Source organism: Hyperolius riggenbachi, chromosome 1 (genome assembly GCF_040937935.1).
Source record: "Hyperolius riggenbachi isolate aHypRig1 chromosome 1, aHypRig1.pri, whole genome shotgun sequence".
NCBI lineage: Eukaryota > Metazoa > Chordata > Amphibia > Anura > Hyperoliidae > Hyperolius > Hyperolius riggenbachi.
In genome coordinates this window covers 622,919,760-622,945,084 of record NC_090646.1, presented here as the reverse complement: position 1 = coordinate 622,945,084, position 25,325 = coordinate 622,919,760, and the positions used below count along the sequence as shown (strand labels likewise).

At 44.0% G+C, this 25,325-nt stretch overlaps 1 protein-coding gene across 1 annotated transcript; it reads right to left on the bottom strand.

Moving 5' to 3' along the window:
* Window positions 1-1,973: 1,973 nt before the first annotated feature.
* FBXO4 (F-box protein 4) lies at window positions 1,974-25,320 on the bottom strand. Its single transcript, XM_068271814.1, has 7 exons — window positions 25,045-25,320; window positions 16,863-17,095; window positions 12,518-12,738; window positions 11,052-11,127; window positions 7,810-7,985; window positions 6,291-6,466; window positions 1,974-5,068 (listed from the first exon to the last, which is right to left on the bottom strand). The coding sequence occupies exons 1-7, from the start codon at window positions 25,204-25,206 to the stop codon at window positions 4,985-4,987; spliced, it is 1,128 nt and encodes a 375-aa protein (XP_068127915.1). The 5' UTR covers window positions 25,207-25,320; the 3' UTR covers window positions 1,974-4,984.
* Window positions 25,321-25,325: the final 5 nt, after the last annotated feature.

Below are 25,325 nucleotides of genomic sequence, written 5' to 3'. Positions count from 1 at the left end.
AAATTTGCATACAAAATTTGCATAATCCTGCATAAACTCAAAATGATTTGCATCTCATTGACCACTATTGGCAGGCAACACAGGCAGGGCAGTGCTGCACTCAACACACCAGCCTTGCCATCCGATTTTAACATCCTATCTGTAGTTAGAAACTAAATACACTTGTCAAGAAATGAAATACCGAGGGTGACATATCTATACCACCTTCAGCTAGCTGCATCCCTGTAAGGCCTCTTGCACACTACATGTGATTTTTTTTATACGATCCAATTTTAAAATTTCGATTATAAAACGGAGCAGCATGCAGTATTTTTTTTTTTTTTTTTTTTTTTTTTTAAATCAGAACCAAAAATCTTTTCATATAAAAAATTGGAATCGCATGTAGTGTGCAAGAGGCCTGATGCTGATTAACTCCCTGCAAAAACCTCTCACCATAAGGGATTATCAATGAGATGCAAATATTTCAGAGTTCATGCAGGATTATGTAGATTTGAATGCATAGCTTTAAATTGATTGGTCCATTTTCAAACTGCATATATTTGCATAAAATGTACATAACCCTGCATGAACTCAGAAATATTTTCATAATTTATCATCCCTACTCACCAACAGAGCACCTAATCCGCATACTAGTTTCAGGTTTGCGCTTTAGAAATGATTACAGACACACAGACCACATAATCAGAAGTGCTAGTGTTCAGATTCGGGAGAGCTGATTCAAGACTCCCGAATACTCCCGCCTGCCACTGGTTCAGTGCCGAACAACCAGACTGGAGGAATTCATTGGCTTACAAGTCACGAATAGATTTCAAATGACTGATACTTCCTTCTTCTGGTTTGGAACGTCACTCGCAAGTCGGTGAACTCTTCCTGGCCCTGTCCGCTTGTTTGGTGCTGAACAGCAGCATGTGGGAGTACTTGGGTGTTATTTTTTATTTATATAGCGCTAACATATTCCGCAGCGCTTTACAAAGCACAATAAGATGACAAGGGTAACATAGATACAGTTAAAAAAATGTACAGCAGAGTCCCAAGAAGCACAAATATTGTGACAAAAACAGTAAACATTAGGAGGATTACCCTGCCCTTGCGAGCTTACAATCTAAAGGGTAGTGGATTACACGCTAGGTAAGGGAGAGGAGGATGGGTGAGGCAGTGACATTTTGCCTCTGATTACATTGTGAACAGATAAGTAAATAAGGGCTATAGAATGTTATAAGCTTGTCTGAATAGGTGTGTTTTAAGAATGCGTTTGAAGATGTCCAGGTTTGGAGCATGACGTACAGGCTGTGGAAGAGAGTTCCAGATAAGGGATGATGCTCGTGTAAAGTCCTGGATGCGAGCATGAGAGGAGGTGATCAGCTTAGAGGCCAGGAGAATTTCTTGGGAGGAGCGAAGGATGCGGGAGGGACAATATCTTGAGATTAGTGAGGAGATGTATGGAGGAGACAACTCGTGGAGGGCTTTGTATGTTAGAGTCAGGAGCTTAAACTGGATCCTCTGGGTAATGGGTAGACAGTGGAGAGAACGGCACAGTGGGGCTGCATCGGAAGAGCGTGTGAAAAGGTGAATGAGGCAGGCCACTGAATTTAGAAGGGATTGGAAAGGCGCTAGCCTGTTTTTTAGTGATGACAGGTCAGGAGCTGACAGATTAGATTTGGGTGTCATCCTCATAAAGGTGGTACTGGAAGCCAAAAGAGTTAATTAGTTGTCCTAGGCCACGAGTGTAGATTGTGAAAAAAAGTGGCCAAAGAACAGAGCCTTGAGGTAGATCAATAGACAGTGGGTGTGGGGAGGAATTGGTGTTAGAGAAGGACACAGTGTAAGGCCTCTTGCACACTGCAAGCGATTCAGATTCAGATTCCGCTTTTTAATCAGTTTTTACATCCGATTCAGATTCCGATTTGCAGTTTGCTCCCTGCACACTGCAAATCGGAATCTGAATCGGATGTAAAAACTGATTAAAAAGCGGAATCGGAATCGCGTGCAGTGTGCAAGAGGCCTAAGAGCGTCCAGAGAGATAAGAGGAGATCCAGGAATGTGCTGGGTCCTTGATTCCTAAAGATGACAGCATCTGAAGAAGCAGAGCATGATCAACCATGTCAATGGCAGAGGAAAGGTCAAGGAGTATTAGAATAGAGAACTGGCCTTTGGATCTAGCAACCAGTAGGTCATTAGCAATTTTCGAGAGGACAGTTTCAGTGGAATGGTGTGTGCGGAATCCAGATTGAAAGGGGTCAAGTAAGGAGTTAGTAGAGAGAAAGGCAGACAATTCTGAATGGATGTGACGTTCCAGCAGTTTAGAAGCAAAGGGGAGGAGCGAGACAGATGGTAATTGGATAGAGAAGTTGGATCAAGAGAGGGTTTTTTGATAAGTGGTGTGATGATCGCTTGTTTGAATGGGTGTTGAACACAAACACTAGTAATCCGTATTACACCCAGAAATATAAACATAATTTTAGCCTCCATCGTTCTGCCCTAAAGAGTGAACACGAACCTTAGAGGGCTTTATTTAAAATACTAAAAAAAAAAAAAAAGTGGACAAAAATGAAAATCCCCCAGCTCCGATCACATTAATATACTGTACAAACTGACAGCGCTCACGCTGCCAACAGCAAAGAGAGTAAATAAACAATGCATTGCTGGCTTATATGTCAGCATCAGTTATAAACAAACATCATGTGTATTTCAATTACAAAAATTCATGTATTGGGAAGATAAAAAAACAAACAAAAAAAAAACAAAGTAAATTACAAAAAAAAAAAAAGTGCAGATTAGTAAAATTTGACTAAAAATTAAAATGGGCCCCCACTCAAGTTACAACTACTGGTAAGGAATATATCCCCAACACTTGGGGTGCTACATTTGCAGGAACTGCCATGAATGGCTCAAAGACCAACTTCACAGCTCCAAATGTAGAATCCTTCATTAGACTTAAAGTGGACCTAAACTCTTGTACAGCAGACAAGGAAACCGCATTTAGTTGCTGAAAAATTCACTCCTGTGTAATTAGCCGATATCAGGAAAGTAATCAGCAAGTGTAAATCAGGGCTGCCCGCTGTATCTGAACTCTGCCTCCTTGTTCTGTGCTGATATGTGAACACTGGAGGTTAACCCCTGTAGTGTTTACTTCCAGGAAGCAGAGAGGAAGTTCTCAATAGGGACGATCAATGATATGCAAATATATGTACATTTTTATGCAAATATATGCAGCTTGAAAATGTACCAGTTTAAACCTGGGTTTAAAATTTATTGGTCCATTTTCAAGCTGCATGTATTTCAGAAGTATTTGCATACCGTTGTTCATCCGTAGTTCTCAGTTTAGGTCTGCGTTCAGATGCAATTGCCTGCGTCTGTAATTACTCATAGCAGATCCTAGCAATGATTACATTGCCGGCAAGAACCCGGGGTGAGAACCAGATTTCATCAGTGGAGGTGTGCGGCCAATATCATTTAAACCAGGAGCAGTGTGTATTTCAGATTGCTGGTTCTGAGACTCAAAACAGCCCATGCCGCAATACCGGTAAAATTCTGTAATTACGTTAACCATAAGGCACCTTCACAGCGGCAGCAAATTCCAGATGATGGGCACCAACAGACATGACCAGCCAATCACGTCAGTATGCAACTGATTGAGTCAAATCACCACCTATCCTAATAAACCTGCACCAGAAGCTATTGTTCTGCTCTTAGTACTTCCTACTAGGGATGATCAATGAGATGCAAATTATTCCAAAATTATGAAAATTCTTATGCAAATGTATGCAGTTTGAAGATGGACCAATCAATTTAAACCCAGGTTTAAATTGATTGGTCCATTTTCAAACTGCATACATTTGCATCAACTCAGAACAATTTGCATATCTGTGATCATCCCTACAAAAGACCCTTAAATAGTTCACAATACAGAGTGTTTGTTAAACTGAAAAACTATTCAAAAAGGAGCAACATTTGCTCCATATGGGAGCAGATCAGATCGAGAAAGTATTTTTTAAATGGTGAACACTGATCCAGCAGTGACCAGTCATTGTAAACCCCAGCTTGCCAAATACAATCCACTTGCTGATGATTGAGATGGCAAAGGGCTCATACTATGGAAGGACAAAGTTAAGCACGTTTGCATTACACTACATTTGTCTTGCTTTTCTAACTTTCACTGTTTTCAAGCAGTGAAATTTAAAATGCAATCTGGGGAGTGACGTGATAGTGCCCATGCCAGTGCAGTGCTGTCTGACTTTGTAAACATGGAGGGACAAGCTCCTAGGAGGAAGGGGCGGAGTAGCAACATCCTGGTTTGGAAAGGGGCGGAGCTGAGCAGAAAGGGGTGGGCGTGGCAAAAGTAGTGATAGGAGGGGGAATGTCATAGTAAACAGGCTAGCCACAGCTGGGCTGGATGCGGTTTGAAGGCCACCACATTGGGACAGCCTTGAGTCAGTGTTTTAGCGTGGCACATCACCTTCAGCATAAATAATATGGACAGCAGCTAACTACGGGCCCTAGTTGCGGTAAACTTACAAATTAAAAACAACTGTTTGCAGCCAATAGAGAGACTGCTTTCCTGATCAACTAAAAATGGCTGAACTTACAGTACATCGCATAAAAGTCAGCATTGTTCATTGGCATACCTCAAAGTGTTAAAAAAATCTCATTAATAGACCAGCTGTATTCATTCTATGAGAATGAATGCGATTGGCTGAGGAAAGTGACGTAGCTCTGTGATAACTCTACTTAGAAAGTCACCACTCAAAAAAAAAAAAAAAAGGTAAAATGACACAGAATAGGCAAAGTGGAGAGGAATCCAGCTATCCGGCACAGTGTTATAAGAGATACCCTCTTTCAACAGTCTTTCAACAGTCATCTGGACAATCTCCAGCTAAGGTGCAATCCAGAAACTTCCTCTGTAGGCAAATTCTAAAATCTCAAGAGGTTAACAGTCATGAAGTCCAGCCCTGTGTCCCCGAATAACGACACGAACTGTCTCTGTTTATAGTTTCTTTCCAACTTCACCAAGAATCCACTCGATGCCTTCCAGGAGTCCAGCCAGAGTGGAAGCCTCTGTGTTCTGCACCTGCAAACAAGTCATCAGCAAAGATCAGCTACAATTCGGAAGTATTGATGTAACCAGTAGTGTTCAGCTGTGCTCCACAACAATCTTTCACCCGGTCCCAGGGTGTAACTACAGATCAGGGGGGCAAGGGGGTCACACATTTTCAAAATTCCACAGATGAAGACCCGCTGATATATGTTAAAGTGTACCCAGGGCCGGATTTGTACTTTTTACCGCCCAAGGCCAACTACAGTATACCATCTGTATGGTTATTGTCTCTGTGTGCCCCAATAAGAATTCTACTTACTTTCTATCATTGGATGTCACAGACAATAGCTATTTCAGTAATATGGGTATAGATTATAAGTTATGTTTTCCTTAACAACTTTTATGTTATGTTTGCCATCTCATGAATGATGGACCCATTGTGTCTCCATGTGAGTTAGGCTGATGTGTACCTGCAGGATAGAGCTTACAGAATTTGCAGGGATGACACAAATACAGGACAGAGAGTTCAAAGGTTAAAGCTGTCCTTGTAGATAGGGATTGCAGCATAAAACAGCTTTACTGCCCCTCACTGAGCCGCCCCTAAATTTCTGGTGCCCTAGGCCATGGCCTATGTGGCCTTGCCAGAAATCCGGCCCTGAGTGTACCCGAGACCAAAGCAACACAAGCATTTATCCTTGCCTGGGTCTTTCTCCAGCCCCATGTAGTCCGTGAGTTCCCTCGTTGTCCATCTGGTACCATTTGTTCTCCTGCAGTCAGCTCTGGTGAAGTCCCTGACTAAGCCAGTCGGGGCGCGTGGGCGCCCCCTTAGTCACGCTTCCATAGCCAGGAGTGTTCCGCTCCTGCACAGTTACAAGCCTTCCCTAGCCTCCCATGAGCACGACCAAGGAGGCGCCTGGCAAAGGCTGCGCATTCGCAGTAGTTCCCAACTTCAGGGCTGACAGCGGGGGAACTGACAGAACCAGATGGACGAGGGACCCCAGGGGGTCGGAGGAAGCCCCGGGTACGTATAAACCCTTGTGTTGCTTTGGGTCTCAGGTTTACCATAGGTGTTTTAGGGGTGCTCAGTTAAGATAGTTAGGGTAAAGGGAGGAGACCTTTAAAAAACCATTTAAACATTCTAGCACTGAGCTTTTTTAAACGCATATTACAGGGGATAAATTATCACTCCAAAAAAGTAATTTAGGAAATAAATCAATAGAAAAGAAAATGCACCACAAGTAAACCTAAAGCTTACCATCCATGGTCGGGTGAGTCTGTTCAAGCAGAGTTCATGGGCCAGGTAGACACAGGGAATTCTCTTGTCTCCGGGGTTTGTAACACAAGCCAAGACCAGCAAGGGTCTCCTCTGTGCCCCCAGATGGGGATCCATCATGGTCATTATCTGTACCACTTCCTCCTCTCGATTGTGTCCTACATGGAGATGTCACAAGAGGAATATTACCTCAGACTCGCATGTGCTAAGTTATCATGTGACATTATTACACAACTCACCCATTCAATCCATTCACCATCTCCAATTATACAAACTGATGTCCTGACCTGGGTATTCACATGCATTTAACAATAATTCCATAGCATGTCATTGGATTGGGCACTCAATAGGAATAAGGTGTAATATACAGTATAGTATATGTCTTTGTTCAGAAGTGATCGGAAAAACAATCAGAAATCAAATCGTACCTGACAGAAATGATCGATTCAACACTAAATCTGATGGGAAATTGCATGGTGTGTACAAGGCGTCCGAAGACATAACAAAAGTTGTTTAGGTGATACCTTTAACCACTTCGAGACCGGCCGCCTAACCCCCCTTAAGGACCAGGCATTTTGCGGTGGAGGGGGGTGCGCGCGCATTGGGGGGGGATCCCGTCTGTGGCTGACTGGGCAGTGTCCCCCCCATGGTGGCAAATGCCCCCCCCCTTACACCAGCAGCCATCACTGACCTTCCAGGCTCCAGCGATGAGCCGCAGTAGCCCCCTTCTTCTCCGGCCGGCATCTCCGCTCCAAATGACGCCCAGGTCGGGTCACGGCGTGATGACGTCATCAAGCCGGGACCCGGCGCTGACGTCAGATGGAGCAGAGATGCTGGCCAGAGCAGAGGAGGGCGCCGATCGTCGCTGAAACAGCAGGGAGGTGAGTGGATCCTCTTCTTTTACCCCCTGCCGCCGCCGTCAAAGTGATCACTACAATCAGACGGCGATCATAGTGATCACGTGATCAGCAGCCATACGCGATGGCTGCTGATCACTGAGGGGAGATGCCAGCTGTCATATGACAGCTTAATCTCCCCTCTCGGGTGCGCACGACCGCGGTGGGACGGTTCTTTAGCGCGGACGTTGAATCAATGTCCAGTCAGAACGGTAGCACCACCTGCTGGACGTCGATTCAACGTCCGTGGTCCCCAAAAGGTTAATGACTAACTGTACAAGATTCCTTTGCAAGCTTTCGAAACTTTCTTCTTCAGGCATGTTTCAGAACTGGATCAGAAGGTACGGTTCTGGTCCAGCTCTGAAACATGCCTGAAGAAGAAAGTTTTGAAAGCTTGCAAAGGAAACTTGTACAGTTCATCAAAGGTATCACCTAAACAACTTTTGTTGTTATGTCTTCGGATTCTCTCCATGACTAATACCGGACCACACACAGCTGGCTGTACCAGGCGTAACAGATTAATTCACCAGCAACCACATTCCCATCACCCCAATTCAGCATGTCATTGGTTAGCCATGTTGGCTGTGACAAGTCTAGCTGCTTACTTTGATGTGCCTCAGCATTGGCCACATAGATGAAGCCTTCTACTACTCTGCACACTTCTTTCACTTGTGGGATGAGGTTATAGGCGGTGCTCTGCTCTCCGTTCTGTGCAGCGTCTGACAGGAACATCTTGTTGGCTACTGTACTATGCTCCGCCCGCGCCCTGTCCCGCTCTGTGCTGGAAAACATAAGCAGTGATGGCATTCAGTCACATGAGAAACCATTCCACACATTGTAAAAGTATTATCAGAATAAAGGCCATGCTGAGAATCCCCTATGGAGAGATGGACTAGCCCAAAATCTGTTGGTAATGTCAGACTTCTAATACTGAAAGTGACAGCAACATAGGAGAAAAGTAATTTATGGCTCATTTTACTATGGAAAAAATGAACTTAGCTGTATGTGTTTTAAATTTTAAGATTTTCACAACAGTTCCTCTTTAAACCATTTTATCCACCACTACAGTATATCTACGTCCTCTGGGACTTCATTTAAAGCGGAACTGTAGATATAAAATGAACGCCTTGTTTCACTTACCTGGGGTTTCCCCAAGCCCCCAGCAGCCGTCCTGTCCCGCGCCGAATCTCCACGAGTCTCCGTTCCCCCGCCGCCGCTCGGTCCCGTACCTCGACTTGCAAGTCGAGGCCAGTGCAGCCCTGCCAAGCGTATCCTTTCTTCGCGTTCCCCTTTGCAATAGCGGGGAACGCGAAGAAAGGATACGCGTGGCCAGAGCCGCGCAAGCGCAATGGTCCGGCGGCAAAAGCGAAAGTAGTTGGCGGCGGGCGAACGAAGGCTCATTGAGGAGCGGCGCGGGACAGGACGGCTGCTGGGGGCTTGGGGAAGCCCCAGGTAAGTGAAATGTGTTTATTTTATATATACAGTTCCTCTTTAAGCCACGCAGACAACAGGTGCGCGATCAAAGACACACGCCGCCGAGCCAGCGCAGGCGTACTACTCCGGGTCACAGCGACCTGGAACCGGAAGTAGTAAAGGGGGGGGAGATGGCTGCTCTCATAGCAGCTAGAGGTTCGCTCGCGAACAGTTCGGCCCATCTCTACTGCTGTATAGCAAGCCTATAAAGTTTATACATTTTACAGAGCCAGACCAATATAACATGCAAACAGCCTGCTTCAGACTTTCTGATCCTCATCAGTGAAAGTACAAAGTAAACTTGCGCTCAACAAGATGGTAATGGCCCTTTAAATTATGCCCCAGGTGCTGCTCTCCGAGACTGGATGGAGCCAGTTGCTGGTTAAAACAAGTGGGTGGGGGGAGACAGAGAGCGCTCCAATGGTGCATTAACTCAGATGTAAAATATCACACACTTTAAAAGTTACACTTACAATAATGATGATGATGCTGCTACTCCACTGGAGGATTGATAAGCAAAGCGCAGCATCATCATCATTATTGTAAGTGTAACTTTTAAAGTGTGTGATATTTTACATCTGAGTTAATGCACCATTGGAGCGCTCTCTGTCTCCCCCCACCCTCTTGTTTTGATCCTCATCAGTGCCTGGAATGGATTAACATGGCTCAATGGGATAAGGCTTGGACCAGTACAACAGAGTACCCAGATAGCTCACCGTGATCCCGACTCAATAGGAGAGAACAAGGGGCTAACAGAGCCCAAAAAGTCCTCTTACTACAAAAAAAAGTGATGCTAAATGTAGCTTTGCCTTCTTAAAACACTGGTAGTTGATGTTTTGCTGTGTTTAGGGTCTGAGTCTGGTACACACGTTGGTCAATCGCTGACCAATTTTACCATTTCCATGTACTACGAGGGTTTATTATTAATTAAATACTATGAGCAGATTGTGCAGGTAAACCCTCGTACTACATGGAAATGGTAAAATTGGCCAATCATAATTGGAAGTGTGTACCAGGCTTAATGCTGGGTACACACGTTTCGTTTTTTCCGCTTGGTAGATGCGTTCGATTGATAAATTCTGTCATGTCCGATATTACTCTCGATCGTTTTACCCCTCAATTTCTCATAGAAGTGCATGGAAAAAGATAAGAAAAATGAGCGGAAGATAAGAGACTCGAGCAGAGAATAGAGTGGAAAAACGATCGAGCAGAAAAAAAAAACCTATCGTGTGTAGCCAGCATTAGGGCCTGAGCACACAAGTGTAGCAAAGTATTAGAGACAGAGGATCAGTATATAAGGAAATAAATACAACAGCCTCCATAGCTCTATCACTTCAGTTCTTCTTTAAAGAGGAACCGTCACGAAAATCGTAACATTTTAACCCCCCTGGCAGTCTAAAAAATTCTGCCAGGAGGCAGCGCAGCAGTTTTTTTGTTTTAAATCATGTAGCGATACATGATAGCCGCTGCTCAGCGGCATCCCCCCGCTTCGATTGCCTTTGGCGATCTCCGATCAGGAAATCCCGTTCAAACAACCGACGTCGGGACGTCATTGGGAGTCCCGATCCACCCCTCAGTGCTGCCTGGCACTGATTGGCCAGGCAGCGCACGGGGTCTGGGGGGGGGGGGGAATCGCGACGGATAGCGGCGATCGAGCGCGGGGCGGCGGCGATCGGTGTGCTGACGCAGCTAGCAAAGTGCAAAATAAAAAAAATTAAGCAAATCGGCCCAGCAGAGCCTGAGAAAACCTCCTGCGCGGCTTACCCCGAACGTATCGGGGTTACCGCCAAGGAGGTTAAACACATACAAATGAGAAGTACATTTCTCCCTGAGTAAAATGAACCATAAATTACTTCTCTCCTATGTTGCTGTCACTTACAGCAGGTAGTAGAAATCTGACATTAGTGACAGATTTTGGACTAACCCATTTTTTCATATGGGGGTTCTCAGGGTTTTCTTTATTTTTAAAAGCACTTAGTGAAGGCAGTTGCTCGGTCCAACTGCCAAAATATTGTGCAGCGAGATGGGAGGTTGGCCAGCATCTTTATATAAATCTTTTTCAGGGAGTGTCTTTATAAAGAATACAGGCCATGCTGAGAATCTATGGACAGATGGATCAGCCGAAAACCTGTTGGTAATGTCAGATTTCTACTACCTACTGTAAGTGACAGCAACATAGGAGAAAAGTAATTTGTGGCTCATTTTACACTGGGAGAAATGTACTTCTTATTTGTATGCGTTTTAAATTTTAAGATTTTCGCGACAGTTCCAATTTAAAATAGAGATTGTTCATCAGCAGTTTATTACATCATCCCAGCAGTGAAGAAACATCAGCGATAAAAACAAATAAAGAAAAGATGTGACAGACACTTACCGCGTAGTGGAATAGAGGGTTAAAATGTTAAACTTATGCTGGCTGTTCAGTTGAAAAGTTACACCAGAGCCAATGCCTGAAATAAGAAAAACAAGAGCAAATAACATTAATCTTAATACTAGTTTATGGAGCTGCAACAGGGCTGTTTACAGTAAGAATCTGCATGCATACATATTCCAGCCACTAACTGGAAGTGAGGCTAAACTGAGCTCCATAAAGTTGCCCCTACAATCACTACAAATAAAAATTCCACCACGTTTGGGTAGTGCTCTGTTTGTGCCCAGTTGTGTTGAAAAAAAAAAAATTAAGATTTGTGCCGAGTTAATTATGAAGATAGCATTTTTTTTCCAGATGAGATCAACCAGGCCCCCTACAACATCTTACAGACATAAGACAGGTATGGTTGGGTAGCGCTCATTTGTGCTACTAGAATGATCATTTTGTCTAGGTTAATCTTAATGTGACCATACACTTATCTATCTGATCATCGAATCTGCTGCAAATCTATTTCTGTCAGATACCTGTCAAGTCGAATCTGACAGGAATCTATCTGATGTGTGCCGCACACTAGGAACAGATTTCCAATAGTCAATCTAAATGCATTTTTGGACCACTAGATGTAATGCAACGCTATGGGCCATCGATCAGCTGGCAGCAGCAGATCGACCTAGATTTTCCATCCGGTCAGATAGATCAAATCCATCGAAATCGGCCACAAAATCGATCGATTGATAGAATCAATTCCATAGAATCGAGCGATCGATGGATGGCTGAAATCGACCAGTGTATGGGCCCCTTCAGTTTGAGATAAGAGGGTTGGTCAGTAGGTGTGTTTTGGGGGGGGGAGGGGGGGAGAAAAGACATCAGGGGGGAACAAAATACTTCCTAAACTCTTCCAAATGAAGGGCAAATGTAGCACTAACCACATATGGTGGAAAAACAATTTTGTGCTGACTGTAAAGCAGATGTGACAAGCATACACCCCTTATTTACATAGATAGCTGGAATAAAAAAAACAAAACACATTTATCCATTGGTGTTTAACCAGAAAAGAAGACATACATTCATTGAGTTCAACCAGAACATATAGTACACTAGCCTGCACCCTTCCATATGTGGTCATCAATAGACATGAGCGCTGCTGTTCTGATTGTGGATTCTGAGTAAAACTTGCGGGCCACATCGGGGGCAGTTAATTTTCCCATGCTGCCGCATATAGCCGATACACTTATTGTTGTGTTACATGTCTCTCCAATGCTTTCCTCCTTTCCGAATTGATGGAGGAAGGACTGGAGAGACGAATGCAATGGGAATTGTCATGGAGGGTATCGGCTATAGGCAGCGACAAGTGTAAGTTAAATGCTCCCCCGGCCTGCAAGTTTTACTCCGATTTTGGAATCTGAACGGCAGAGCTCTATGGAGCTCACGCTTAGTGATCAGTTAGTATGCGTTCATCTGATACTCACCATCAATCTGTCTCTGCAGTATGCTGACAATAGGCAGGAGATCTGGTGAGGTCATCATCCGTGTAACCAAAGAGTCATCTAGCTGCTCCAGGCCTGGACCAAACATCGCGAAGCGCGGCTCCCCCTGCATGACCAGAGACTGCAGGAATGAGGTCACCGCACCATAGATGGGGTTCCTGGACCGCAGACACTTCCTGGTCTTTGGGCAGCTTTTCAGATAGCTGTAAGGACAAAAGCAGTCTGTTATGACATTCCAGGGCAAAAACATTGAGACTTGCATATCACTATCAACATCCTCACTCTATGGGCCCATGGAGGTTTAGTAAATTATTGTATTTTTTGGACTATAAGACTCACTTTTTCTCCCCCAAAAGTGGGGGAAAAAATTTAACTGCGTCCTATAGTCCAAATGCAGGGAGTTCCTGACTTGTAAACACATGCTTATGAACCTGCAACAAGCTGCAATGTCGGGAATTCCCTGTACTGTGCCCATGTAGAGGAGGACACAGGGGGACATAGAGGCAGACACAAGGGGGACAGAGGCAGACACAAGGGGGACACAAGGGGGCATGAGGTACAAAGGGAGCATAATCTACAATATGCCCCTTCATCATGGATGCACCGGGTTTAGTATATATTTTTTCCCGTTTTTCTGTTCTCTAAACCTAGGTGCGTCTTATGGTCAGGAGCGTCTTATAGTCAGAAAAATACAGTAAATGTGCAGTGACAAATGTACACATTTTGTTAAAGTGCGTCTCTAGAGCATAGATGTCAAACTCTCACCAGTGGGCCAAATCTAGCCCGCAGAGCCATCAAATTTGGCCCACAAGTGGTCTCTCCACTTTGTATTATGACTGGCCAACTCAAGACCACCAGGGAAGCTATGTTGGGGGTGAAGCCATAGATCACAAGAGAAGACATATGGGGGAGGGAAGGGGAAAAGACTACATACCAGGGCACTGTATAGGGGAGGGTCACTAGACACCAGGGAAGGGAGGGGAGATCACTAGACAACAGGAAACTGTATTGGGAAGGGGGCCAGTAGACACCACAGAACTGTATAGGGGGAAGGAGGGGGCCACTAGACACCAGGAAACTATAGGGGAGAGAGGGGGGCTACTAGACACCATGGAACCGTATAGGCAAGGGATGGGAGGGGTCACCAGGGAACTGTAAAGGGGAGGGAAAGGGGCCACTAGACACAAGGGAACAGTATAATGGAGGGAGGGGGCCACTAGTCATCGGGGAACTATAAAGGGGTGGGATGGAAGAACATTTAACACCAGGGAACTGTATGGGGGAGGGAAGGGATGGAGCATTGGACACCAGGGAAATTTATAAGGGAGGGAGGTGGCCAGAAAACATTGAGGTTGGCTCGCAACTTGGCCCCAATGTTCTATTTTGTCAAACTTTCTATTTGAGTTTGGCACCCCTGCTCTAGGACGGTACTTCTTTCTGCTTTACCAGGATGAATTTCAAGATAAAGTGAGTAGAAACTTTACTTTTATCCTGAAACGTTGATACCAAAACTATAATATGAATGTAATTTCTCCTCATGCTGGATTCAAATTACCGCCTTGGCTTCTTTAGAAGAAGTCAGATCAGAGGGATGCTAACTAGCGATGTGTTTGTTGCTATGGGAGATGAAAGGAGGGCTGAAGGAGCGGCTCATGATAGAGAGCCACAAAGTGGGTAGGGTGAGTTGAAAACAATGTCCTCTGCAGCCCTCGGCCAAAGCAATCCACTAAGCCAATCGATGGCCAATGCAATGAGGGAGAATCTAACGTGCTGTACACAAGTTAGATCCTCAGCAGAGGCAGCATCCCTCTTGAAACTCCATCACGTATCACATATAGAATAAGAACCAAAAATAATTTTGAGCTCTAGTATACAGTGCTTTGATTTAGTGAGAATGCTGGGCATTGTTTGGCTTTGTATTCCTATTTTATCAGTACCCGTCCCTGGATATCGCTCTCGATTACCCCGATTCCTGGGGCAATTGTAGCCTTGTATGGTGATTGCTACAGGTTTATCACAAAATTGCAGCAGGCAGCGATTTTGTTATCGGTCCACGATTTGCCAATTGCCAGCAATTATCAAGCGCTGCAAAAGCACTGCTAGTGGGCTGTAGCTTGTAAAGATTTGGTCACAGCAGCAGAAGCTAATACTGGTTTAAAGTTTACAGAGGAGGATTCCAAGGCCCTTCTCAATATATTGTCAATTTTTTTGTCCACCGTAACCTTCAATGTTCTATAATCTTCAAACTATAGATCCTCCTTTCTGGACACTTTAGAAAGAGTTGGATCTAATTTAGGAATGGGGCCCCTACTTAAAGTGGATCCGAGATGAACTTTTACTCATTGCATAATTGTGTTCCTTTCCTATTGTTTATAGGGCATTCCTCAAGCCAAATACTTTTTTGTTTTAATACTCTAATTCCCTATAAACTAAAGAAGCCACGCCCACAGGTTTTCAGAGGGCCAAGGCACTTTCAGACAGTAGCAAGGGCTTATGGGAGCTCAGTCTGGACAGGAGGAGGTATTACTAGCCAGAGGTTTCAGAGGCAGAGGGGAGGAGGAGAGGGGGATTAGATTTTTTTTTTTGCTCAAGATGCAGATAAGCCTGCCTCTGTGTAATGTTTACAGACAACATGGCTGCTGTCATTGTATCACAGGAATAATCAATCATATTCTATTAAAGCTGTTTGCAGCTAGGGATTGTAAAAAAAAAAAAAAAAAAAAAAAAAAAGCTCTTGCTATTGCAAAGCTATGGAGAATTTTTATATAATCACATCGCTCAAGCGGGATCATACCTCTGGCAATGTCCACTTTTTATCAAGTGTTTCCTGATTAGTATTATGTACTGCTATCAATTAACTCTGGACAAAGGTGAAAATTATTTCTGCTCTTAATCTCCACAGCTGAGTGCATTGCTTTTAATAGATCATCCATACAAATCAATAGTAAGGGTGAACTTTGTGATCTTCATTCGTTTTCCCAGATTTTCTTTTCACTCCGCATTCTCAAAACATTCCTCTAATGAAGACATATCAATTTCTCCTTAGAAATCTCTGATTCTTCTGACTTGGGAGCTCCTTGCCTTCTTTATAGTAGTTGCTTTCCAGGTGTATGAGAAAAGAGAAAACCTGACCAAGAGTTGAACTTCATCCCAATCAGTAGCTTTTACATGAGAAATCTATTCCTTTTCTCAAACGGATCATCAGGGGCTCTGAATGGCTGATATTGCGGTGAAACCCCTCCCACAGTGTGATGTCAGTACCATGGTCCAGACTGTCTCCTGTCTATGAACCTTGTTGCATTGTGGGAAATAACAGCTGTTTTTTAACTGATAAAAATGCATCATCTCCTTCCACTGACATCACCTGCCAGTCATAAAAATGTCACCACATGATAAATGTCACCATGAAAATTTCTCTCATTACGTTATTTTTACTGGAGTTCCTCTTTAATGTCCCGAGAGAGTCCTCCTTAATTTGTTAAACAGAACCTGAGCCGTTGAGTTAAAAAAATAAATCCTTGCCTAAGGGACAGGATCCTCCAGAAGCTCCCCATGCCCTTCTCTGGTCCGCTGCTTCTCGCTGGGCCCCACCCTAACATCCGTACTGCCAGGTCTGCCCAGTAGCACGCTGCCAACAAGCGCGGACCCTCAGACGAGGGCTTGTTGGTAATCTTCTGGGGGTCTACACTTGGCAACGGGATGGGAAGACAGCGTAGGGTTTAGATAAAAGCAGAAATTTTTATCAAGCATACAGCGGACTTCTTAGGAATAGGATTTGAACGGGGACGTACGGTATATGCTTAAATCTTTTCACCTTTTTCAGGACATTTTGTAATTGCCGGCAGAATTTGCACCCCTGTACCCATCAAGTTTTGCGGGCAAGATTTTGAATACTATTTACAGATAGTGTAGTTAAGTAGCCTCTCATACTACATGGAAGCGATAAAATTGCCCAATCATTGGCCAATCAAAATTGTTGCTGGACACACCCTCACACAATGTTTGAAATAGCTGTCCTATAAGCGCTGACCAGTTTGAATACGGAAGGGGGCCTTTGTCAGGCAGCTGATTATGGACAGCTGTAAAGCCTGGTACACACCTTCAATTATGATTGGCCAATCACTGGCCAATTTTACCACCTCCAACTAAGTATGAGGGTCAACATACATTGAATACTATGAACAGATTGTGTGGGTAAACCGTCATACTACACGGAGGTAGTAAAATTGGTCAGCGATTGGCCAATCATAATTGAAAGTGAGAACCAGGCTTAACCAGTTACTCAGGTCATAAAAACCAGAACCAAGATCTTATCAGAAGGACTCACATGGACATATAGTTGTGAGTTGTCCCCTCCGGTTCAGACAGGCAGGAGTTCAGGGCCTCTGGATCAGGCAAGCTGTGGCAGTCGATGGAGGACCAGGTGGGCACATCCCGCAGAAGGAAGTATTTCCACAGAAGACGGTCCTGTACCATTTCATTCCAGTAATGGTTTGTCATTCCAAGTCTGCACAGGTCTTGTGGGGTGAGGAATGATAACAAGTACAGCTGTATGTCAACCTAGAGGAGAGGGGAAAAGACAACAATACACTGCATTAGAAATACATTTCTTGTAATGAATTAGGATCCAGAGGCGTCGTCCTCCCGAGGTAATTACCGCCCCAGGGGCAGTTTTTCCCCTACAAGTTTACTTTAAGGGGTAAATCCGCCGAGTAATGACTACCGGCATCTCACTGATGTTGGTGATCTTTGATCGGTGAATAGGAACATGTGTTCTCATTCATGGACCAGTGTGCCAATGGGCAGCGACGGGGTATGCGTGACTGGTGATCATCGTGAGGTACATATATCTACGCCCCTGGAGCTAAGATGAAGTCTCAAGGAGCGTAGATATAGTAGCGCTGGACACAAGTGGTTAAGAGTCCCAGCTCAGGCAAGCTAACTCCATGGGCTCTTTTGGAAGTTGTCTGTTTGATGGACATTAGGAGAGTAAAATTGCTGACATGACTGTTTTCTTTTAAAGACTATGGTTTTGGAGGTGGGATTCCAAGTCCTGCCTACTGTTTTAAGCAGATCCTTCCAAGGCAGGCTGGCACATGAACATAATCCTACTAATATTATAAATGGGAAAGTTCGGATGTTTGGATGTTTGTTACTCGATCACGCAAAAACGGCTGAATGGATTTGAATGAAATTTGGCACACACATAGTACATAACTTGGAATAACATATAGGATACTTTTTACTCCCATAACCAAAAAGTGAGACAAATACAAATTTCACTGAAAAACTTATCTTACACTGTTAATGGTAGGGTTCTCAAACGTTGCACAGTTGGTCACTGGGTGACTGAGATGAATATTCAGAAAAGTGGGTGGAGCCTACAACAGCCAGTCAAAATTCACCTATTGATTTTCAAGGGGAAAATGTCATTGCTGCCATGCTTGCACTGTTAATGGCACAAGCCCCAAACCGGATACAGTTAGTCATTGGGTGACTGGAGTTCAAATTCAGAAAAGGGGGTGGAGCCACAAACAGCCAATCAGATTTGTTTCATTTCAATGCAAATTATTGATGCCAAAGACCGCAAAGCTTGCAAACTTGGTCATTGAGTAATTGTATGTTAGGGTTAGTAAAATTGGGTGCAGCCAACACCAGCCAAATACATACCTGGGCAATGCCGGGTCATCAGTGGGCAGAGTAAATACAAAATTTCACTGGGAAAATTTAAACTGCAGCCATTCTTACACTGTAAATGGTAGGGTTCTCAAAATTTGGACAGTTGGTCACTGGGTGACTGGGATTAATATTCATAAAATAGGGTGGAGCCTACAAAAGCCAATCCAAATTCATTTATTGCTTTTCAAGGGGAATATTTAATTGCTGCCTTTCTTGCACTGTTAAGGACAGTTGGTCATTGGTGACTGGGGTTTAAATTCAGAAAAGAGGGTGGAGGCACAGCCAATCAGGTTTGTTTCATTTCAATGCAAATTATTGATGCCAAACACTGCAAAGCTTACAAACTAGATCATTGAGTAATTGTGTGTTAGGGTTAGAAAAGTGTGTGTGGGGGGGGGGGGGGGGAGGGGGGGGAGCAAACACCAGCCAAATTCAGACCCGGGCAACACCGGGCCGTCAGCTAGTTAGTCCATATTTCGGGCACTGCTGATCACCTACATATCATAAGATCATATTAACGATCCCCCTACAATATACATCATGTTGGTACTAAACATGGGTATTGTAGGGCATTCAATTATCAAGAATAAAAGGGTTGCAGCTTACATCAGCCCCATAAAAGTGATATGCCAATATTTGGCAGACCTATTTTATTTTATAGTCATTTTATGGGGAAAAATTAGACATAAATGCAGAGAATACCCTTTTTTTTCATTTTCCAACCTTTTTTATTTTCTTAAAGAGAACCCAAGGTGGGTTTGTGACATGAATATTAGGACACAGAGGCACATTTTGCATACTATCACCAGCCTCTGTGTTCTCATAGTGCGCTCCCGGGCCACCCCCCATGCTCTGCTGTCACCCCTTATAAAAACCGCCAGGCTAGCGACATGCAAATTGTGGCTAGTCTACCTGTTTACCTTCAGGCTGCCACTTACCGCCACTCCCCCGCCTCCTGTATAGTGCGGCTCCCCGCCTGCGTCCCTTCCCTCCCCGCCTCTGTAAGCCGATTGGAGGTGGCTTACGGAGGTGGGGAGGGAAGGGACGCAGGCGGGGAGCCGCTCTATAGAGGAGGCGGGGGAGCAGCGGTGAGTGGCAGCCTGAAGGAAAACATGCGACTAGCGACAATCTGCATGTCGCTAGCCTGGCGGTTTTTATAATGGCAGCAGAGCACGGGGGGTGGCCCGGGAGCGCACTATGAGAACACAGAGGCTGGTGATAGAATGCAGAATGTGCCTCTGTGTCCTAATATGGATTGCAGAAACCCACTACGGGTTCTCTTTAAGACAAGTCCCACAGTTATAAAACAAATAAAAATGAATTGTTTTGCCCTTCCTGATTAAAACTATACCCAATATGCCATATTTTACTTCTAGCTGAGCATGTGGCAGACAGTTCTCCCCAGCCTGCACATCTGTGGCGATCAAATGCATTTGCTAGGGCGACAGTTCAGGGGCCATAGAGCTGTACAGATGCATGGCTAGGCAATGGCATAGTATTACATCTGCACAACATTGGGGCCCCAAACGTTCACCCTAGCGATTGCATGCGATCATTACAGGCAAGTCATTAAGGCTACATTCATAGTGGGACATTGTGGAGCTGCGTTATAAAGTCTTATAACTCAGCTTACCACACTGCAATTTTAATGTGTAGCGTTATGGTAACTCACTGCTGCAGTGCGTTACCTCTAAACACACACGTTACCGGGTACAGGAAATCATACTTTTCATTGCCTGTATTCTTCATTGTACTCACTCTATGCAATGGTAATGCAACGTTAATGTGCGTTATCACCTCTTTTTTTTGCGATGTAATGCTGCGTTGTGACTAAGGTCGCATTACAACGCAACACCCCACTGTGAATAAGCTCTAAAAATGTTTTAAACAGGTATAGGTATTGCAGGGGTTAATAATAAATGAATAAGCTAGGCTGGGGTTAAAAATTAAATGATTAAAAACAAAACAAAAAACACACTTTTTTCCATCGTGGGAAGGAAGGTCTCACTTACCAAGAAAGGTTAGATAAACTGGGTTTATTTCGTCTAGAGAAAAGACGCCTTAGAGGGGATCTAATTAACATGTATAAATACATCAGAGGGCAATATAATAGCTTGGCGGATGAGCTTTTTGTCCCTAGGCCTTCTCAAAGGACTAGAGGACATGATCTGCGCATGGAGGAAAAATGTTTTAGCTATTTATTTAGGAATAGGGTTCTTTACAGTAAGAGTGATTAAGATGTGGAATGCATTGCCACAGGAAGTCGTTATGGCAAACTCTATACCTGCATTTAAAGGGGGCTTAGATGCTTTCCTTGTGTTGAAATACATCCATAGTTATAATCACTAAGTAATGCCCAATGATGTTGATCCAGGGATTTTATCTGATTGCCATCTGGAGTAGGGAAGGAATTTTTTCCCTTTTGGGGATAATTGGACCATGCCTTGTCAGGGTTTTATTCGCCTTCCTCTGGATCAACAGGGATATGTGAGGGAGCAGGCTCGTGTTATACTTTGCTCTCTGGTTGAACTCGATGGACGTATGTCTTTTTCAACCCAAATAACTACTATGTAACTATGTAACACTTTATTTTATTGGGACCATGTCACTTATTTTTTTCAAATTTTACAATTTTTCTTCCTAACTTTATTGAATGATGTTTGCTATTAGCTAGCAACAATCATTCACAAGACTAGGCGGCAGTTTTTAATGCAGGGCGTAGACTCTACATCCTGGACCATACAGCAGCACTAATTAGAATGTAGAATCTACGTCCTGAAACAGCAAAAGGTTACTTTTGGACTAGATCATATGTGTGCATTGCAGGATCTCAGGTGTGCTGAGCATGGCTGTTATGGTGTGAGCAGTGCATGCACGGCCTGCTGTGCTTGTTACATCATGCAGCATGGTCGCCTATGTTTTTAATTATCCGTTAGTGATGTTTTGTAGTGATGGTTTACAATAAATGATATACTGAAGCAGGGTAGAGAATGTTCTTGTGCTTGTAGCTCTGCCCTGCCTGCAAGAATTAGTTTCGCTTCCTCCATCCTGCTGGGTTTCTGCCAGCAAATGGTCCTTTGTGGCTGGTAACACCTGTGTGTGAACTTCCCGATTGGGGAAAATACCTTGCTTTGTCCCAGGCAATTCAAACAACACACTGTCCTCTGAGAATAGGCCTTTTGTTATCTGGCCTGTGACCTCAGTGTTCAGCTCCTACACATACAATCTGAATTGGGACGCAATCCTCAATTGCGAAGTGGATAAAGTGGACCTGAACTTTTGCAAAGGACAGAAGACAGAGAGAAATGCACCTTGTATGCATTTAGAGAGTTTAGCCTAATTCCCCCTCATCCGTGACTAGTCACAAGTTGTAATTTTATCCCTCAGCTGTATCAGCTGACTCCCAGGGCAGAGAGCTAATTACTAAACACAGGATGTTAACAATTTGACTGTTTCCATGAAAGCAGGAAGTAGATACATTGCAGATTTATTGCAGGATTTGTATCAGCTGTAACAAAGAAATGTTTTCTGTAAAGGTTATTATGCTGTTGCGTTTCTTTTATAGCAGAGAGGAAATTCTGAGTTCATGGCCGCTTTAAACCCCTTGGCGTTATGATTCTTTCCGGATTTTAGGGTCTAAAAAGCGGTACAATTTTTTTGCACCCTTTCAGACCCTAAAACCTGGGGAAAAAAATCATGCTGCCAGGGAGATCTGCACATCCCCAGCAATCACTCACCTCCCTGGCTCCAGCGCTGCATTTAGGCCTCCATCCTCCGGGTGGTGCTGCAACTCTAAAGTGAGATTGCCGGCTGTAGTCATGACAACAGCTAGTGATCTTACCAGCAGGAAGCAGAGCCCCGGAGGAGAGGAAGAAGAATAATGCCAGCTGATGGGATCCCCCGGGAGGTATGTAGAAAACGCTCCCGCTGTGTGCATTGCTCTACATACAGCCTCCCGGAGGCTACCCTGAGCAGAGGTCGGGAATACCACTCTTAGCTGCGGTTTTCCGCCCCCGACCCTGGCTCGGGATAACCGCCAAGGAGGTTAATGTTAATTTATATTGTACCAGGAATGTGAAGTGGTTAACATTATTAAAGAGGAACTGCAACCAAGGATTGAACTTCGTGCCAATCAGTAGCTGATGTACCTTTTCCCAAATAAATAATCAGGGACCTCTGTATGACTGATATTGTGGTGAAATCCCTCCCACAGTGTGATGTCACGACCTAGATCTTGACTTCCCACTGCAGGAGCCTTGTTGCATGTTTCCAACTGTCAAGCAACCAGTATCTCCCTCTGTACGCCTATAGAAAAAAACAAAATTTTAGCCTATCGCATTGTTGGGGGGTGTGGTTATAGATGGCAGTTGGTGCTGTCTAGTTTTTTTCCATGTCTGCCAGTAGCAAAGATGATTACATCAAGGCTGATTGTGGAGCAAACAATATGAAAATTATCACATGGTGAAGAGGAATAATTTTATGATCTTTCTTCTATTTTATAACTTCTCACTTTGCAATGTATTGATTTATTTCTTCCCCTTTTCACTAAAGTTCCTCTTTAATTTATATTGCGCCATCATCTTCCGCAGAAAGAAATAAACATGGGTACATAATACACACACTGGTATACAATAGATTTGAGAGAAAATGCAACAGTCCCCAAGGGAGAGGAGCCCAGACCTTGCAGGCTTACAATACAGTAGAATACCTTTATAGTAAGCTCAAAGGGACCTGACCAAGTAGTTTACTATATCAGGATCACTCGCACATTGCATATTCATACATGCGTATGTGTCGGAATCTGAGGACTGAGTTTATTGTAGCCAGAGGTTTACTATATCAGAGTTTACTATAACTAGATTCTACATATAAAAGCAAAGGGAAGAAAAAAAGAGGCAAACAAGACACAGAACATTAATATCACACTTTTCAGCGCCAGAGCTGAAGCCACAGAAGGCAGTAGCAGTGTTAGAGAATCTTGCCCAAGGTCTCCTTACTGGCTTACTGATCACAAAGAGCCAAGATTCGAACCCCTCCTGTGCCAGTGGCAGAGCCCTTATCCAGTACACTACCCAGCCATTGCTGTATACTAAGAAGCGAAGCATTTTTTTTACTTACATTCTGTAAGAAGTAAGGAGAATGCTGATAATGTCTCCTAGCATTCAAATGTCATAGAAATTATATGTAGCTTGAAACTGGACCAATCAGAATAACTTACCAACAATTTTTATTGATCCAGGTTCAATGTGTATAACATTTACATACAATTTGAATGCAAAGAGAAATTATTGGCATCTTAATAAATGGGATGGTCAGTGAGATGCCTATATGTTTTCCTTGCATTCAAATTTCATGTAAATGATACACAGCTTGAACATGGACCGATAAAAATTGACAGGAAGCAGAATGGCCTGGGTTAGATTTTATAACGGTCTAAAGTGTACATTTTGCAGGTGCATGTAAAAGTTTCAAGGGTTGGCAAATCTGATGAGTTGTGGGAGGGAACTCCAGGGGAGGCAGAAGAGCTTGAGAAGTCCTGTATGCAGGAGGATCTTAGGTGAGCATATCTTTTTTTGTTTAGGATTGCCATTGGTTCTCTTGAAAGGACAACTAAAGTGGGAGGGATATAGAGGCTGGCATGTGTATTTTCTTTTACACAATATCAGTTGCTTGGCTGCTGATCCCATTCCTGTAATACGTTTAGCCATAGACCCCAAACAAGCATGCAGCACATCAGGTGTTTCTGACAAGATTAGCCACATGCTTGGTTCAGGTATGTGATTCAGATACCAATGACAACAGAAACATCAGAAGGGCTGCCAGGGAACAGGTATTGTTTAATGGGAAATAAACATGGCAGCTTCCATATCCATCTCAGTTCAGAAAGGGTTAAACCTATACAGCCAGGATAAGGGTAGATATCACAAAGGGGTGTTTTCTTTACAAGTGATGTTCTTCCTGTGTCTGTGTGGGTTTCCTCCAGGCACTCCAGTTTCCTCCCACATCCCAAAAACATACACATAAGTTGGCCCTATACTACAATACATACACTACACGATACATACGCATAAGACATGTGACTATGGTAAGGACTAGATTGTGAGCTCCTCTGAGGGACATTTAATGACAAGACAATCAGTGGCGTAGCTAAGGAGCTATGGGCCCCCGATGCAAGTTTTAAAATGCCCCCCCCAATACATAAACAATTGATACGGCGCAACAAAACCTGCCAATGGCAACTAGTGTCAGAGGTGCAAGAAGGGGGATGTGGGAACAGTTTAATAATTACCACCTATTTAAAGTTTCTATAGAAGTGATTATTATGAGCACAGGACCAATAGAGAGCTAATACTGCAGTTGAGGGGAGGGCCCTTCGGTGCCCGGTGGCCCAAGGGCCCGATGCTGTGGCTACCTCTGCAACCCCTATTGCTACGCCCCTGAAGACAATATATACTATGTACAGCGCTGCGGAAGACATTGGCGCTATATAAATACTAAATAATAATAATAATAATAAATCAGTCAATATAAGCTAAATGATGGGAGAAATAGCTGCCACATACCTGAAACCTTACACAAACAAAACAAAACAAAACAAAAACACAGGTTCCAATGATATATGTAATATAAACTATTTTGGTGGGTACATATAAGTCAATCTATTCATCTACTCACTGCACATTTTATTCTAGAAGAATGTTTAGTAGATGATCAGAGTATGTTCCTTCATTAGATAAGCAATGCAGTAATAGCGTTAAAGGTAACGAGGAATTCTGGGACTTGTAGTCCCGTTCCAGCTACAGAGCCACAGGTAGCCTGGAGTCACTTACCGACAGCTTATCCAGGAGACTGTCACTGTCAGCCGCCTCTGTGCTGTCACTGGCCGCTCCCTGCACTCCCCGGCCTCTCTGCAGATAGCGATCTCTCAGCTGCCTGAGGCCCCTGATGATAGCAGCCTCCATGGCGGAGACAGTGCTGCTGCCCTCAGCCATCGCTCCACTCTCTGCGGTCACCAGAGACGCGTCTCTATTCCCATCCCCTCTCCCGCCTGACTTCCTCTAACTACACAGCTTCCAGCGTCATCGCGGGAGTGTCTCTGCTGGGAGATTCC